We start from the raw sequence: 16,711 nt of genomic DNA, 5'->3' as shown, positions 1-16,711 counted from the left end.
GGTGACCAAGCAAGAATCTCTGTCTCTCTTCCCCCCCTACTCCCCTCTCATTCCATATGTACATATATAAAATTGAGAGCAACTTCTGTCTATGGCATAATAAAGCAGTTGACAAATTCTATCCCACCCCAAAAAATTAAGTAAGTGAACAAAGTTTTCGAAAGCAACCATTTCAGGACTCTGAAAATCACCTTAAGACAAACAACAAACTGAGAAGCTTTTCTTTAGGAAAAGCTGCTAGAATTTTGGGTAAGATGCATGGAAGAGAGCGGCCTTCCAGCAGAGGCGGCTCCATTCTCACCCCAACCCGTCGGCAGGGGCATTTCCTAAGGCAGGGCTAGCCGCTAAAGCCAGCAGCTCCACTGATGGAGAAGGCTGGCTTGATTCAGAGCAGAGCGGAAGGACATGCCTAATGATCTTATCAGCAAAAGTAGTGAACTTGGTAGAAAATGAATGGGGAAAGCTCACAGCTGGTCTAGCCTGAGGTTTTTGTCCCAATAGGGTGCATGTAACCGTACAGCAGGGCCAACCAAATTTGTAATAACAACATCCTGGAAACAGGAGAGCCACAGAAAGGCTGGATCAGTTCTCCATCCACACCAGGCTTCTTTATTCAAAAGGAACAAAATACTTGAACAACAACAACAAAAAAATGAATGAAAGAAATTCAAGAAAATTCAAGAAATTCAAGAAAAATTCAATGAAAGAAATGTTATACACTGAAAACCTATAAAACTTTTGGGAGAGAAATTAAAGAAGATTTAAATGAATGAGAAGATATTTCTTATTCATGGACAGGAAGTCTCAATATTGTTAGACAGCAATTCTCCTTAAATTGATATGTAGATTCCATCCGATTGCTATCAAAATCTCAGCTGGCTTTTTTTCTTTTTCTTTTTTTTTTTTTTTGTAGAAATTGGCAAGCTGATACAATTGGAAATACAAATGACCTAGAACAGTTAAAGCAATTTAGAAAAAGTTACCAAAGTTGAATGACTTACACTACTGTTTCAAAATTTACTATAAAGCCAAAGAAGTCCAGACAGTGTGATATTAGCATAAAAACAGACGCATAGATCAACAGAACAAAATAGAGTCCAAAAATATACACTTCCATTTATGGTCATTTGATTTTTGGCAAAGGTGCGAAGGCGATTTTGTATTTTCAACAAACGTTGTTGGGACCACTGGATATCTATATGCAAAAAATGAATTTACACCCTGACTCCTTACCATACACAAAAGCTAACTCAAATGGATCATAAGACCTAAATTTAAGAGCTAAATTACAAACTTTCCAGAAGAAAATCTGTGATCTTGGATTAGGCAAAGAAATTCTCAAAGATGACACCAAAAGAATAACCCACAAAAGAAAACAATTGATCAAATAGATCTCATCAAAATAAAAATAAATAAAAAATTTTTAAAAACCCATGGCACTGCAAAACATACCATTAAGAAAACAAAAAGACAAGCATAGACTGGGAGAAAATACTTTCAAATCACATGTCTGATAAAGGCTTTGTATCCAGGAAATATGCAAAACTCTTAACTAAGAATATAAATAACTTGATTAAAAATTGGGCAAAATACTTGAATAGACATTTCACCAAAGATATATGAATGGCTAAGAAGCATTTGAAAAGATGCTCAATGTCATTAATCATTGGAGAAGTACAAAATAATACCATGAGATACCACTTTGAACCCATTGTACGTCTATCATCAGAAAGGTAACACATAGTGTTGGTAAGAATGTGGGGAAGCCGGAGCACTCAGACACTGCTGGTAGGGCTGTAAAACTGTGCAGACACTTTGAAAAACACAAACTTACCACATGATCCATATTCTAATCGTAGGAATTTCACTCAAGAGAAATGAAACCTATATCTAAACAAAGAATTGTATGTGAATGTTTACAGCATTCTTCTTGATAGCTCCAAAAACCTGAAAACAATCAAAATGTCCATCAACTGATGACTGAATAAATAAAATGTGGTGCATCTACACACTGGAATACCATTTGGCAATAAAGTAGAACATTATTGACATACACTACAACATAGATGAATCCAGAAAATACTAAGTGAAAGAAGTAGACACAAAAGACCCCATTTTGGTTGGGTGAGGTGTCTCACGCCTGTAATCCCAGCACTTTGGGGAGGCCGAGACAGACAGATCACCTGAGGCCAGGAGTTCTAGGCTACCCTGTCCAACATGGTGAAACCCTGCCTCTACTAAAAATACAACAATTAGCCAGGCGTGGTGGCAGACACCTGTAATCCTAGCTACTCAGGAGGCTGAGGCAGTAGAATCACTTGAACCCAGGAGGTGGAGGTTGCAGTGAGCCAAGATCACACCACTGCACTCCAGCCCGGGCAACAGAGCTGGAGTGTGACAGAACTGGACTCCATCTCAAAAAAAAAAAAAAAGACTCCATTTTGTATGACTCCATGTATATGAAATTTCCAGAAAAGGCACTTCTCAAAGTACAGAAAGCAGATGATTGCTGGATGCCAGAGTAAGGGTGGGAGCAGTGGCTAGGCACAAATGAAAATGATGACACTTTCTGCAGTCTTGGAAAGGTTCACACCAGATTGCGGTGACTATTGTATAACACTCTAAATTTACTAAAAAACATTAAACTGTACACTTACAACTGGCAGAAGTTTAGGGTATGTAAATTATACTACAATAAAACTGTCAAAACAGAGATTCTCCTCACTCTTGTAAGTACATGGTATAAATTTATGTGGCCTGAAACTCACATCCTGAAGGAATGTGATGGAACCTGACACTTAATCCCTGAAATGTCCTGTATCCAGCATTAGGAAGGCTGCCAATCGCCAAGAGAGAAGTCTGAATACCCAAAAAGACAGAAAGCTGTGACTATCACTTCGAGGATATGGCCGAGGACTTGCTATGAGTCTGCTTCCTAGCGAAGGTATGTTCATAATGTGTACTGCAGAAGTGCATGTTGGATTCAAGTTATTCTCTTGTGATTGTCTATGTGGTCAGATTGTAGGGACTAACCAATCCTCGTGTACCTCCATCTTCCATTATCCACAAAAAAGTAGATACACATTTTATTTATATTTTTATTTTTAGAGATGGGGTCTCACCCTGTGGCCTAGGCTAGAATACAGTGGTACAATCAAAGCTTACTGCAGCCTCAACCTCTTGGGCTCAAGTGATCCTCCTGCTTCAGCATCCTAAGTAGCTGGGGCTACAGATGCATGCCACCACACCTGGCTAATTTCTATTTTTTTTGTAGAGAGGGAGATCTCCCTATGTTGCCCAGGCTGGTCTCGAACTCCTGGGCTCAAGGGATCTTCCTGCCTCAGCCTCTCAAAGTGCTGAGACTATAGGTGCGACCACCACATCTGGCCCCTACAACAGTGACCAAGGCGTTATTTTCTTCATTAGCCAATTCCTTCAAATATTATTTTGGATTTATTTTAATATTGAATTTGAAATTATTCCCTTTACTGAAAACCATCTTATATACACATTTTCAAGGAAAGTTTGATCATATAAAACATGGCCCATTTAAATTCAGTCCATTATAATAATTAAAAGTAAACCAACAAAGTTAGAAACCACCAAAGCCACAGGAGAGGTTATGCTCATATTTCTAAAGAGAATGGGTCATTCTTTAGTTTAGTAGTAAGTGATTTTTATCAAACAAAAATCCATCTGTGACATAAATTCTGTATGCCTTTGTTCTGTTCCTGAGAGAAGGAGGAAGTCTTAGCCCAGAATGCCTGGAGGAGAACAGCTGTTCTCTCACTTAAAGAAAGCCCTTTAAAGCCATACAGGTACAGTTCCCTTAAAAAAAAAAAAAAAAAAAAACCTCTGCTATATGTAAAAATATCACTACTCAGCAAATGCCAACAAGTCTGCAGTCACACTAAAGTATTTTGAAGTCATATTCTTTAAAAGGAGACTTCATGCAGTAGAAATGTAGTGTTTAATTACAATTCTCTTTCTGTTGACAATGATACTATCCCACAGCAATAAGTGGAGTGAGATAGGTGTCTGAGACTTTCAGAAACAGAAATCTCTCCCAGATCTGTACTGAGGAACACGCTTAGTAGGATTCTTGCACATTTCTCATGCTTGACTCCTAGCACTGGGGTCTGGAGTACAAGTCACCTGTATGGATGGCACTTTCTAGAAACTCAACAAATACTTGTTGACTATGTGTGTTAATGAATTTCTGGCTTGAGATGCCTACAGATCAGTGGCTCTAAATCTAGAAATAAGTTTTTGTTGAGTATAATGTAAGTTTTAAGGTTGGATGGAATATTCATCATCAGTAAATAATCCTATTACAAAAAACGTAATCCATTTCTTCTTTGCATTGACTGGGTAGATGAGAATATGCCAGCTTAATAATGTCTTCAAGTCATCAGGGTCCTCCTAGTTACTAGATTCTGCGGATTTTCTGTATCCATACTTGGAGTCCACTCATGAGTGCAGAGAGTGTTTGAATTTCTTGTTTTTGCTGCTGGCTTGTTCCTGACCTTATATTCTGGTTTAGAATGTGAGTGGAGGCCTGCCAGTCGCGGTGGCTCACACCTGTAATCCCAGCAACTTTGGGAGGCCGAGGCAGGTGGATCATGAGGTCAGGAGATTGAGACCATCCTGGCTAACACGGTGAACTAAAAATACAAAAAATTAGCCGGGCGTGGCGTGGTGGCAGCGCCTGTAGTCCCAGCTACTAGGGAGGGTGAGGCAGGAGAATGGCGTGAACCCAGAAGGCAGAGCTTACAGTGAGCTGAGATCGCGCCACTGCACTCCAGCCAGGACGACAGAGCAAGATTCGTCTCAAAAATAAAAAAAGAAAAAAGTAATGTGAGCGGAGGCCTTGGTTCCAAAAGGTCTGTCCATTCTCTTTCTTAGTCTGGTTACCTGGATTCTTCCTTGTTCCCTGTCTTTAAATCCTCCCTGGGGCTGGGCATGGAGGCTCACACCTGTAATCCAAGCACTTTGGGAGGCCGAGGCCGGTGGATCACGAGGTCAAGAGATCGAGACCATCCTGGCTAACATGGTGAAACCCTGTCTCTACTAAAAATACAAAATATTAGCTGGGCGTGGTGGCAGGTGCACCTGTAGTCCCAGCTACTGGGGAGGCTGAGGCAGAAGAATGGTGTGAACCCGGGAGGCGGAGCTTACAGTGAGCTGAGATCGCATCACTCCCCTCCAGCCTGGGGGACACAGCGAGACTCCATCACAAAAAATAAAAAAAATAAAAAAAGTGAGCAGAGGTCTTGGTTCCAAAAAGGTCTGTCCATTCTCTTTCTTAGTCTAGTTACCTGGATTCTTCCTTGTTACCTGTCTTTAAATCCTGCCTTAGGCTGGGTGTGGTGGCTCATGCCTGTAATCCCAACACCTTGGGAGACCAAGATAGATGGGTAGTGGATCAACTGAGGTCAGGAGTTCGAGACCAGTCTGGCCAACATGTTGAAACCCCATCTCTACTAAAAATACAAAAAAAATTAGCCAGGCATGGTGGTGGATGCCTGTAGTCCCAGCTACTCGGGAGGCCGAGGCAGAGGAATCGCTTAAACCCAGGAGGCGGAGGTTACATTGAGCTGAGATTGTGCCACTGCACATCACCCTGGGTGACAGAGTAAGACTCCGTCTAAAAAAAAGAAAAAAGAAGTCCTGTCTGGGTGACCCACTGAGGTCTCCTAGCCTTCTAGAGGCAGCCCCTGCCCTTCCCCAGGAGATCTTCACTCTGCTTCCTCACTAGTGACTTCCCTAACCCCCTCTGCCCGTCTGTCTGATCTCTAAATAATACCCACTTTTTTTTTTTGTTTTTGTTTTTGAGACCGAGTCTCACTCTGTTGCCCAAGCGGGAGTGCAGTGGCACGATGTCAGCTCACTGCAACCTCCGTCTCCTGGATCCAAGTAATTCTCTGCCTCAGCCTCCTGAGTAGCTGGGATTACAGGCGACCACCCCCACACCTGGCTAATTTTTGTATTTTTATTAGAGACAGGGTTTCATCATGTGGGCCAGGCTGGTCTCGAACTCCTCATCTCATGGTCCACGCACCTTGGCCTACCAAAGTGCTGGGCTTACAGACGTGAGCCACCGCGTCCAGCCAATACCTACTATTAATAGATTTCCATTGCTTGTCTGTATTGGGATTTGTTCATTCAACAAATATTTACAGAATCTACTCCATATGTCAGGCACTGTGCTACGCACAGCAAATATAGGCAAACCACTCGGCCCTTAAGGGGAGACAGGCAAGTTAACAAATAGGTGCAAAATGATGTACTGGTCAGAAGTACAGAGAAATCACTATGGAAACAATAGGAAGGATGACAGGGTGGGCTGGAATAAGTCAGAGTGCCACAGGGGAATAAAGATCACGTGATGGAACTACGGCTATCACAGAATGGTCAAGATGTGGTTAGCAGTGGGAGAAGAGGCTGTGGAGAGGTCTGAGCAGGGTCAGATCACAGAGGGCCTTGGAAGTCCCACTCAATAGAGAATGAGATGCCACTGAAGCAATTCAACAGGGATGGGATGACACGGTCAACCTCACCGTCCATTAACTCAGGGGGAACTTCCAATGCCAACAGCTTTCTGGGCTCTTGGAAAACTGTTACATTACAGGCTACATGAGACTTCATCCCACACTTGCAGCTGGACTGGCCCTTCCAGAAGAACCTGCTCCACCCTGCAGACAGCCCCAGGCCCAGGTTCTGGCTCTGCTCAGTTGGCGTCAGTGTGATACCTCTCCAAGTGCCTGTAGCAGGGAAGCCAGGTAAGCAGCTGGTCTGTAAGTCAATATAGGCAGATGTGTAAGGGGTGTGTGTGTGCATGTGTGTCTGTGTGTGACAGGGATATGGAAAGGAAAATGGCTTTTGTTTTGTTAGGTGGAAGAGAAATAACAAGCCAAATATTGATGAAAACTTCTGAAGGAAGCCAGAAAAGCAAGTGCATAATGAATGATCAATTAAAGACAAGAGCAGGCCAGGCACACTGGCTCACACCTGTAAGCCCAGCACTCTGGGAGGCCAAGGCAGGTGGATCACCTGAGGTCAGGAGTTCTCAAGACCAGCCTGGCCAACATGGTGAAACTCCATCTCTACAAAAATACAAAAATTAGCCAGGCATGATGGCTGGTGCTTGTAATCCAGCTACTTGGGAGGCTGAGGTGGGAGAATCACTTGAACCTGGGAGGCAGAGGTTGCAGTGAGCTGAGACAGCACCTCTGCACTCGAGCTTGGGCAACAGAGTGAGACTTCATCTAAATAAATAAATAAATAAATAAATAAATAAATAAATAAGCAGCAGAGTACCGGAGCAGTAGGTGAATAAAGACAGCCAGACCCTGGAGTCACCAGACATGAGACAGTGCAAGAGGAGATCAGCAGGTTGTTTCAGGGGAGAAAGGGGGTGACCCAGATAATCTCAGAGAAAAGGCTCCTGTGACATGTCCATGTAAAGGCATTGAGAAAGAAGGGTTGCAGCACAGAATAACGTCCGAATATGGAAGACACTTATTAACTTTTGGATGAATTCATTAAAGAATGAACAATTCAGTGCAACACCAGATCAATCAACACTCAATTCTGCAACACGAGACTTTATCCGAAAACTTGAGGACTGTAAATGTCATACATGATCAAGAGTATTTTTCAAAGAAAGAAGGGTCTTGGTGAATGACCAAGTCAGCAAAGCAAGACTGGACTGTGGGGAAGCCCCTTTAAACACAAGTGCAACAATGATGCATCGGGTGAGACCTTTCCAAGTGAAAAACGCTACACAAAGGACAACGGGGACACAGAAGAAACCGGCTTTCCCTGAGCCACGTCACTGATCCAACGTGATCTCTAAGTGCACAGATTGCTCACAGCTCTGAGATGTGTGGGTGTTGTTATCCCCACTTCACAGAGCCGTGAGAATATCAGGAAATAGACATGAAGTGAGGAGAGTCAGTTGGGACCCGAGTATTCCCCATCTGTTATGTACAGAGCACTAGCTTGTGGGCCGCGGTGGGCAGGACGGGATCAATGCCCCAACTTCCACCCTACAGACAAAGCAAGGGGTGGTGGCAGATCCTGCCTCCTTGCGTTGCTGCGTAAACTGCATTCACCTACAAAGTTTGTGATGTTAACTGAGTGGTTCTCAATCCTGGTTGCACAGTGGAATCACCTGGGAAGCACTTCTTTTATTTTTTGTTTGAGACAGAGCCTCGCTCTGTCACCAGGCTGGAGTGCAATGGCACAATCTCAGCTCACTGCAACCTCCACCTCCCAGGTTCAAGCGATTCTCTTGCCTCAGCCTCCCAAGTAGCTGGGACTACAGGCGCACACCACCACTCCCAGCTAATCTTTGTATTTTTAGTAGAGACGGGGTTTCACCATGTTGGCCATGACGGTCTTGAGCTCTTGACCTCGTGATCTGCCCACCTCAGCCTCCCAAAGTGCTGGGATTACAGGCGTGAGCCACCACGGCTGGCCAGAAAACTCCTTTTGATATACGCACTTTTCAGTTCCCTGGACTTCAAAAACAAATACACCAAGAAAGTCAAGAAGTGCCCTGGATTCCCAGTGAGGAAGGAAGCCAAGAACAGGGCTCTCCAGACACACTAACTGAACATCCTTGACCCAGGGCCTGGAAGAGTGGAAGTCCCAAAGTGTCTTCAGTGCATGGATGAATGAGTGCATCAATGAATGAGCAAGTGCATGAAAAAAAATTTAAAAACGGAATAGAAATGACAATACTCCTACAAGGAAATACTATTCTCCTCTCCAATGAGGTGTTAACTCTAAAATGCTAACTCTCGTGGCTCACGCCTGTAATCCCAGCACTTTGGGAGGCCGAGGCAGGAGGATCACAAGGTCAGGAGTTCGAGACAACCCTGACCAACATAGTGAAACCCTGTCTCTACTAAAAATACAAGAATTAGCCAGGTGTGACGGCATGTGCCTGCAGTCCCAGTTACTCAAGAGGCTGAGGCAGGAGAATGGCGTGAACCCGGGAGGCAGAGTTTGCAGTAAGCCGAGATCGTGCCACTGCACTCCAGCCTGGGCGACGGAGCAAGACTCCGTCTCAAAAATATTAATAATAATAATAAATAAATATAAAAAATAAAATGCTAACTCCCAGCCAGGCATGGTGGCTCATACCTGTAATCCCAGCACTTTGGGAGACTGAGGTGGGCGGATCACTTGAGGTCAGGAGTTCAAGACCAGCCTGGCCAACACGGTGAAACTCTGTCTCTACTAAAAATACAAAAATTAGCTGGGTGTGGTGACAGGTCACTCCCAGCTACTCAGGAGGCTGAGGCAAGAGAATCACTTGCACCCGCGAGGCAGAGGTTGCAGTGAGCCGAGATTGTGCCACTGCACTCCAGCCTGGGTGACACAGTGAGACCCTGTCTCAAAAAAAGAAAAAAAAGAAAAAAAGCTAACTCCCTTTTAAAGAAAAACACTTTCAAAAGCATTCATATGTGGATGCATTATCTCCAATTCTCCCCATTCCAAACTTCTAGAATGAAAAGTATGCCCATGAAGCCAGGAGTGAAGCTGCAAAGAGAAGAAAAAAAAACTCATTTTGTACTAAAGTAAAGGTAAAAATGGTAGAGTTGGAGATTCAGGTAAAAGGGCTGAAGAGACAAACTGTGGCTTTTGAGGGGCGGGGAAAGAGTACCAGCCCACCACAGGACACAGCAGCAAGGACGGAAAGCAAGCAGTGGCAGGAAGAGCTCTGCAAACAACCATTTAAACCAGAAATCCAAAGGGTCTGCTTGAAGACCAACTGAAAAGGTCCTTGTGCCTCTGGATACAAAATGGGAAAAGGTTTTCTGAAGCACAGATTTTGGTTCCTACCCAGATCAAATGAACTGCAATCCATTTGATTAGATGATACAAAGTCTAAGGCTGAAGGACCTCATACCCAGAGACGGGCCAGGGCTGGGTTTGTTATCCAGAGTCCGGGGAATGGCTTTATGGTTGCTCAGGCAACTTGACTACCTGTGGGGAGTTCCTCGGTGTTACTGTCCTCCCGCTACTAATGACCCAGGTTTTAACACTAGAACCCCACCCCCCCACCCCCGGAGTTGTCTGTGTATTCAAAGAAATGCTGGGAGCTAAGGTTTTGATCTTCGAAACAGGTATGTCCCTTCTTTTTGACACTGGCTTATGGCATTCTGGACCAGCCATTCAAAGGAGGAGCGGATGGCAACTCTGGCTGGGTGGGAACCCCAATTTATCGCAAAATACAATGCATATTCAGAAGTGAGACAGTTGAAACAGGCCATCACATCAAGGTATGTTGCAGCCTGTGCATGAGTTGTCAGGTGAAGTTTTCAGTGGGAAATGGGAGTACATTTCGGGTGAGAGAGTCACGTAACCACATCACACAGCTGCAAGTCAATATGCCACGTGAGGTTAGACAGGAAGGAGACCCCTGCAATGGAAGCTAATAGTTCAGCTACAGAAAGGGGTGGAGAAGGGCAGGGTAGCTGTGACCAAACTTGGAGGGATCGCAGGTGGGCAGAAGCTGAGGGAGCACATTATGACGGTGGTATTTGGCGGGGTTACTGTAACTGCAGTGTGGGCCTAGATTAAACGAAAGGACACAGGCTAGCATCAGAGACCCGATAAAAAGCAGCCGGCTGGCCGGGCGCAGTGGCTCATGCCTATAATCCCAGCACTTTGGGAGGCCGAGGTGGGTGGATCACGAGGTCAGGAGACCTAGACCATCCTGACCAACATGGCTGAGGCAGGAGAATTGCTTGAACTGGGAGGCAGAGGTCGCAGTGAGCAGAGATTGAGCCACTGTACTCCAGCCTGGGCAACAGAGTGAGACTCCGTGCCAAAGGAAAAACAAAGAAAAAAGCCTGGTGTATCATAATCAACACTGTGGTGTGAGGGTTTTTTTCCCTCCCCGCCCCCCACTTCTAATTGTTCTCTTTTAACTAAAAATCATCTGCTAAATTTAAGCATCTTCTTTAACGCTGCTATTGTCATAGAGAACCTCCTGAGGTTCTGGCAGCAAACTATGGAGCAATGGAACAAGATGCAGGAAATACTTTTGGGAATGAGAAAAGATGGCACTTTCCATAAATACTCATTGATCTAAATTTGACATTCCCACCAGCAATACAGGAGGTTCTCTGGCACAAGAATGTCAGTCACACTGCCTGCTGGCCTGCTGGGCCAGCAGATCAGACTTCAAAGATAACTTCTGGAATGAAGACATTCAAACTTCAAATGGTTGATTTTAAAAAAATGTGCACACACACTGAAATCACACTGGTGATTTCGCAGTGGTATTTCTCCATCACCATTTCTGAATGAACACTTCGAGATAAAAGCTTACCTAGGCAAGAATGTTATCCACCCAAGCTGATTTGGAATCTCACTGCCTCCATTGTCTGCCTCTTGCCCCCAAGCAAGATGAGGAACAAGTTAACCCAAAGAAAGCTCTCCTGAGCCAGCCTTGAGAAAACAAAGACACAAGTGGGAAGACTCTGTGCTATTTATTATCAAATGGTTCCCCTGGGCACTGTCACCCCCAGCATAAAGGGGGGTGAAAATACAATGAATACATGAAAATACAATGAACCCTGCTATCGTGTGGTGTTTTATGCTGAAATAGTTCCCAGACAGACATGTTCCAACAGAACCAAAGTTCATGACCTTAACTAAATTACTTCTATGAAGGGTTTTTTCTCCTCGTTAATTTTGCAATGCCTTGGTTTATTCTATTGTCCATGGACGCATATTGATATTTTAGAAATAAAACAAGTGAAAGAATTATTTGCAAACTTGTAAATAACTACACACACCATTCTTAGGAGATGATAGTTTATCTGGTTCATCCAAACATTCCTGAGGAATGTAATGAAAAACTTCAGCTAAGGTCTAAGTTCCAGAGTTCTGTCCAGTTGCTATCAATTAATTTTTATATTCAAGGTACAGACTTAACTTACTCATTAGAAATTTTTTTAAATAAAGATTTTCTGTACCTGCCATAGTGTTCCAGTAATAAGTCATACCTATTGGTCAATACATTAACTTACCCTTAACGTGTAATAGAATTGTTCTCAAACTCAACTTCTCTATATCATACATCATAAAGTTCTAAAATATATTTTTTAAAATTCTGTATGGCTTAAAAATAGCTTATTAATACTATAGTAAACAATACTTTTAGAAGTAGTACAATGCCATGAAATCAATCAATTTTTTAAACTCCAAAAGATCTAGGAATCACTGCTCTAACAATACCTTTCTGTCAAAGCCCTACTTGGAAGGACAAGTTGCAAGGTGAAAAAGTTGCAAGTATATACATTTACTAAATGATGTGTTAATATCCTGCACAAGGTCTAGTAAAGAAGTTAGTATGAGGGGAGGGCAGTGGACAGAGGGATACTGTTCCATGCATCCATGTTTCCTCAGAAAATCACTGGTGCCCCTCTTACACTATTAGAGAAGAAGTGGGTTTTATGATGTAGCTTGCTTTTAAAAGTTACCTGAAGAAACATCTTTAGAAGCTTACCCGAAAAACTAAAGCTAGTGGTTACCTCAAAAGAGAGTAAAAAAGCCAATTCTTAACTTTTTTTCTATCTATAGTACCTTTTGCATTTGGTACCATAAATATGGACTATCTATTCAAAATAAATATATATACACATATATGTGTGTGTATATATGTGTGTGTGTATATATATATATATATATATATATATATATATATATTTTTTTTTTTTTTTTTTTTTTTTTTTTTTTTGAGACGGAGCTTCGCTCTTGTTGCCCAGGCTGGAGTGCAATGGCACAATCTCAGCTCACTGCAACCTCCGCCTCCAGGGTTCAAGTGATTCTCCCGCCTCAGCCTCCCGAGTAGCTGGGATTACAGGCACCCGCCACCATGCCCGGCTAATTTTGTATTTTTGGTAGAGACGGGGCTTCTCCATGGTGGTCAGTCTGGTCTTGAACTCCTGACCTCAGGTGACCCACCTGCCTCAGCTTCCCAAAGTGCTGGGATTAGAGGCGTGAGCCACCGCGCCCAGCTATTCAAAATATTTTTAAAGTTACTTGATTCCTAAATAAAGATGTTCATTTCAACTCAGCTCAGCAACAAGAAGTGGCTATTAACTGCTAGAAACACTGTAAAGCAATGAACCGGCAGATACGAATAAAGCAGTGCCTATCCTTGAGAAGCCCGAGAGAGAAGGTGAGACAGATAAAGCAAGCCAATTATTGGCCCCGTGACAGGCAAGACAATAGCATTGAGTAGGGAAAGCCCTGGGAGTGCAGGGAAGGTGGTCTAACAAATACTTCAGCGGAGAGAGAGCTGGGAAGATTTTCCAGGGTTCTTTAGAACCCAAATGAAAGACGTGTCCAGCACTTAATAGCACATGTCCCAGGAAACACTGGTTAGCTACAAATAGGTGCAGGCGTGTTCCAGATAATGCCTCTCAGCTCTGAGACAGCTGGCCAGCTGGGGTCCCAGCCTCCTTGCTTTACCCACAATGTGATGCAGCAGGACACTGTCATTTTGTGCATCTTATAAAGTGAGGGGTTTGGGGCACATAATCTAAACCCAGAGGGTGGGCCCAGGAGAGGGATGTGGAGTGAAAAGGGCACACCTTGGAAGAAGACTACTTGCTTAAACACAAAGGAAGGAAAGTAAGTCACATTGGGGAACATTTAGTAATTTGGTAAAGAAACGGTGAGAAATAGAATTTTAAACAAGAGTAGGAGCGGTTATCAAGATGGTGTTTCTAGAAACATCGCAGTGATGGCACTGCTGAGGAAGGAGAACAGGTGAGGCTGCTGGCCTGCTGGGTGAACCATCACACTATATCCTGAGAAAAACAAACAACCTGAGAAAAACAAACAATTCCTAAGCCTAGCCAGCAGTGAGGGGAAAGAGACTGCACAGATTTTCAGGAGGTAAAATCAACAAGTCTTAATGACCAAACGGATTTCAGCAATGAAAGAGACAGGATGTCCAGGATGATGAGCAAGTACAATAGGCATAACAGTAATAACCGTCATGCACTGAGTACCGGACACGCCCTACTCATGCTAATATTTTTCACATATTATTTAATCATATCAACGCTATCCATTTTATAGACAGAAAGCTGACATTCAGAGAAGTTAAGAAACTTAGCCATGGCCATAGCTAATCATAGTGACAGGTCTGGCATTTGAGCCCAAGACTATTTGATTCCAAATCCAAACTCCAAATTTCGAAACAATCATGCATTTTGGAGAATACAGTTTAAAAACATATAGTTCTTTATAAAATAGTAATAGTGATGAACATAGATAAACTTGCTTGTTGGGGGTTAACCCTGTACTAGGTACTGGTCTAAGAACTTTTCTCACATTATTTCATTTAATCATTAACATCCCTTCCAGATAGGCACCATTATTATTCCCATTTTACAGATGGTGAAACTAAAGCACAGGTTATGTCCCCAATTTGCCATAGCTAGTAAAGCCACAGAATTAAACACCTGAAGCTTAAAGACAGAGCTTGTGTTATTTCCCCATAACAATTTACTGTACATGAAAATGACTATCCATAGGATTTCATGAATGAATTAGTATAAAACGGTAGGGTGTTTCAAGGATCATTATCCTGAAATAAATGGTCCCAGAAACATTTTATGATATGAGTTTAAAAAGCAGTGCAATTATAAAGCAGTGGCACAAGACACTGAAGATCAGTATATGTATTTATTCTAATATTCTTGTTGCATTTGAATTCTCAATCACACTAGATTAACTACAGGTGTAGGCTTCATATTTAATGTCTGGAAAAAAAGAGGGAAAAAAAGAATGGAGTAAAGTCCAGGCTATGTAGGAGGTGGGCAGTGATGCTTCTATTACACATACCCTTGTTTCCGACTGCTACAATCAGTATTTTTCATGGGCCCTTAGTTAGAGAATACAGCAACAGAAAAGAAAAATGCACTTTTGAAATGCATTCAGGCTTACATACTTTACAGTGGAGCACATACTTGCTAAATTTGAATACTATGTCATATATGAGAATGAAGTGAATTTTCTTTTACTTGTAGATTTTTTTCTGTACTTGGAATTGTCTATTTTATTCAGAAAAAAAGAGGGGATGGTTTCCAACAAAAGTGATGAAGCTACCATAATTTCATGTGATTTGCCAGCCATGAATTTAACACATTATTTTTACAAACACAATACCTCCTATTCAATACTTAGGAGGAGCTCACTTGAAACTGATTATATTTCAAAAGAAAGTGAGCCATCAGGTCATATACTATAAGTTGTCAGGTAACCCGGCGAGACTACAGAAATGATAGGGAACGTCTAACAATCTGAATGTCAATAGAGAATAAGTTATTTTAAAAAATAACACCAGACAGCTAACTAGCAGGTGATTTGCAGGTCAGGATTATTGTATTATCACCAAAACACACAACTTTACTAATCATTCATGCTATTCACTGGGCACAAAATCGTTTCTATAAAAAAAAAAAAAAAAAAAAAAAAAAAACCGGCCGCATGCGGTGGCTCACTCCTGTAATCCCAGCACTTTGGGAGGCCGAGGCGGGCGGATCACGAGGTCAGGAGTTCGAGACCACTCTGGCCAATATGGTGAAACCCTGTCTCTACTAAAAATACAAAAAAATAAATAAATAATAGCTGGGCGTGGTGGCACACGCCTGTAGTCCCAGCTACTCGGGAGGCTGAGGCAAAAGAATCGCTTGAACCCAGGAAGGGGAGGTTGCAGTGAGCGGAGATGGCGCCACTGCACTCCAGCCTGAAGCCTAGCAACAGTGAGACTCCATCTCAAAAAAAAAAAAAAAATCAAAACTGCTCAAGGAGGCTCGTGAGGAAGGGTGAGGGTTGGTGGGGTTCAGAAGGCAAACAGAGAATGCGATATGAAACATTAAAGGGCTCCTGCCCTGGGAGGTTTTCCGCAGCATCTCAAAGCAGGAAAGCCCCGTGAGGTCCCACTTTCCCCAAACACCACCCATAACCGGCAGGCCAAGTGCCGAGCCCCGAGGGGCCAGGACAACCTTCAGACTTTCAATTTCGGGGAACAATAAGCTGAGGCAAGCTGCTCTTTCTCTACCCTGTGGGAAACTGGGACTTGATCACTTTCAGCAGCCCTGATAGACAGGAGTCCGCTCGAAGTCCTCTAAGGCTCCTCTCCCTCCCCAAAGGCTCCTTTCTTCTGGCTGATAACTATGTTAATTCCCTCTTCCCAGCCCGGCTCCGCGCAGCAGACTTGCAGCTATTCAAAGCTGCATTTCCAGCTCCGGTCCAGTGCTTCCATCATGAATGCTTGAATGAATGAGATGGTCGCGTTTCTGCAGAGCTCAAAACTCAGCACAATGCCCAAACACACGTTTCCCACGAGGGCACTGCGAATTCCGCCCATTACTTTTTACCTGTACTTTTTTTTTTTCAATGAAGTTTGTATTTGTGGGAATATGGCCATTGTCATGTGCTGCATACTTTAAGATATTTTCAACAAATATTTCTGACTGCCTAGCCAACACGAAGCCACGCTGCGAAGACAGCTCTAGGGGTGGCGTGGGGACTGGGTTTGCCCCCCAAAGGGAAAAGAATTCTCTTCTCTCTCTCTCTCGCTCTCTCTCTCTCTCTCTCTCTCTCTCTCTCTCTCCCTCCCTCCCTCCCTCCCGCCCGCCAAAACAGAAAGTGAAAATTCGCTTTGAGT

General features: G+C 43.2%; 1 protein-coding gene across 1 annotated transcript in view; it reads right to left on the bottom strand.

The window, feature by feature from the left end:
- The window catches only part of LAMA1 (laminin subunit alpha 1), a 172,192-nt gene that overhangs the window by 150,844 nt on the left and 4,637 nt on the right, over positions 1–16,711 (bottom strand). The window contains 1 exon segment of the mRNA XM_030926195.1: positions 6,561–6,764. Coding sequence (XP_030782055.1) covers positions 6,561–6,764 — 204 coding nt within the window.

Source organism: Rhinopithecus roxellana, chromosome 21 (genome assembly GCF_007565055.1).
Source record: "Rhinopithecus roxellana isolate Shanxi Qingling chromosome 21, ASM756505v1, whole genome shotgun sequence".
NCBI lineage: Eukaryota > Metazoa > Chordata > Mammalia > Primates > Cercopithecidae > Rhinopithecus > Rhinopithecus roxellana.
The sequence above is the reverse complement of the archived record's forward strand: the minus strand, read 5'-3'. Positions and strand labels throughout refer to the sequence as shown.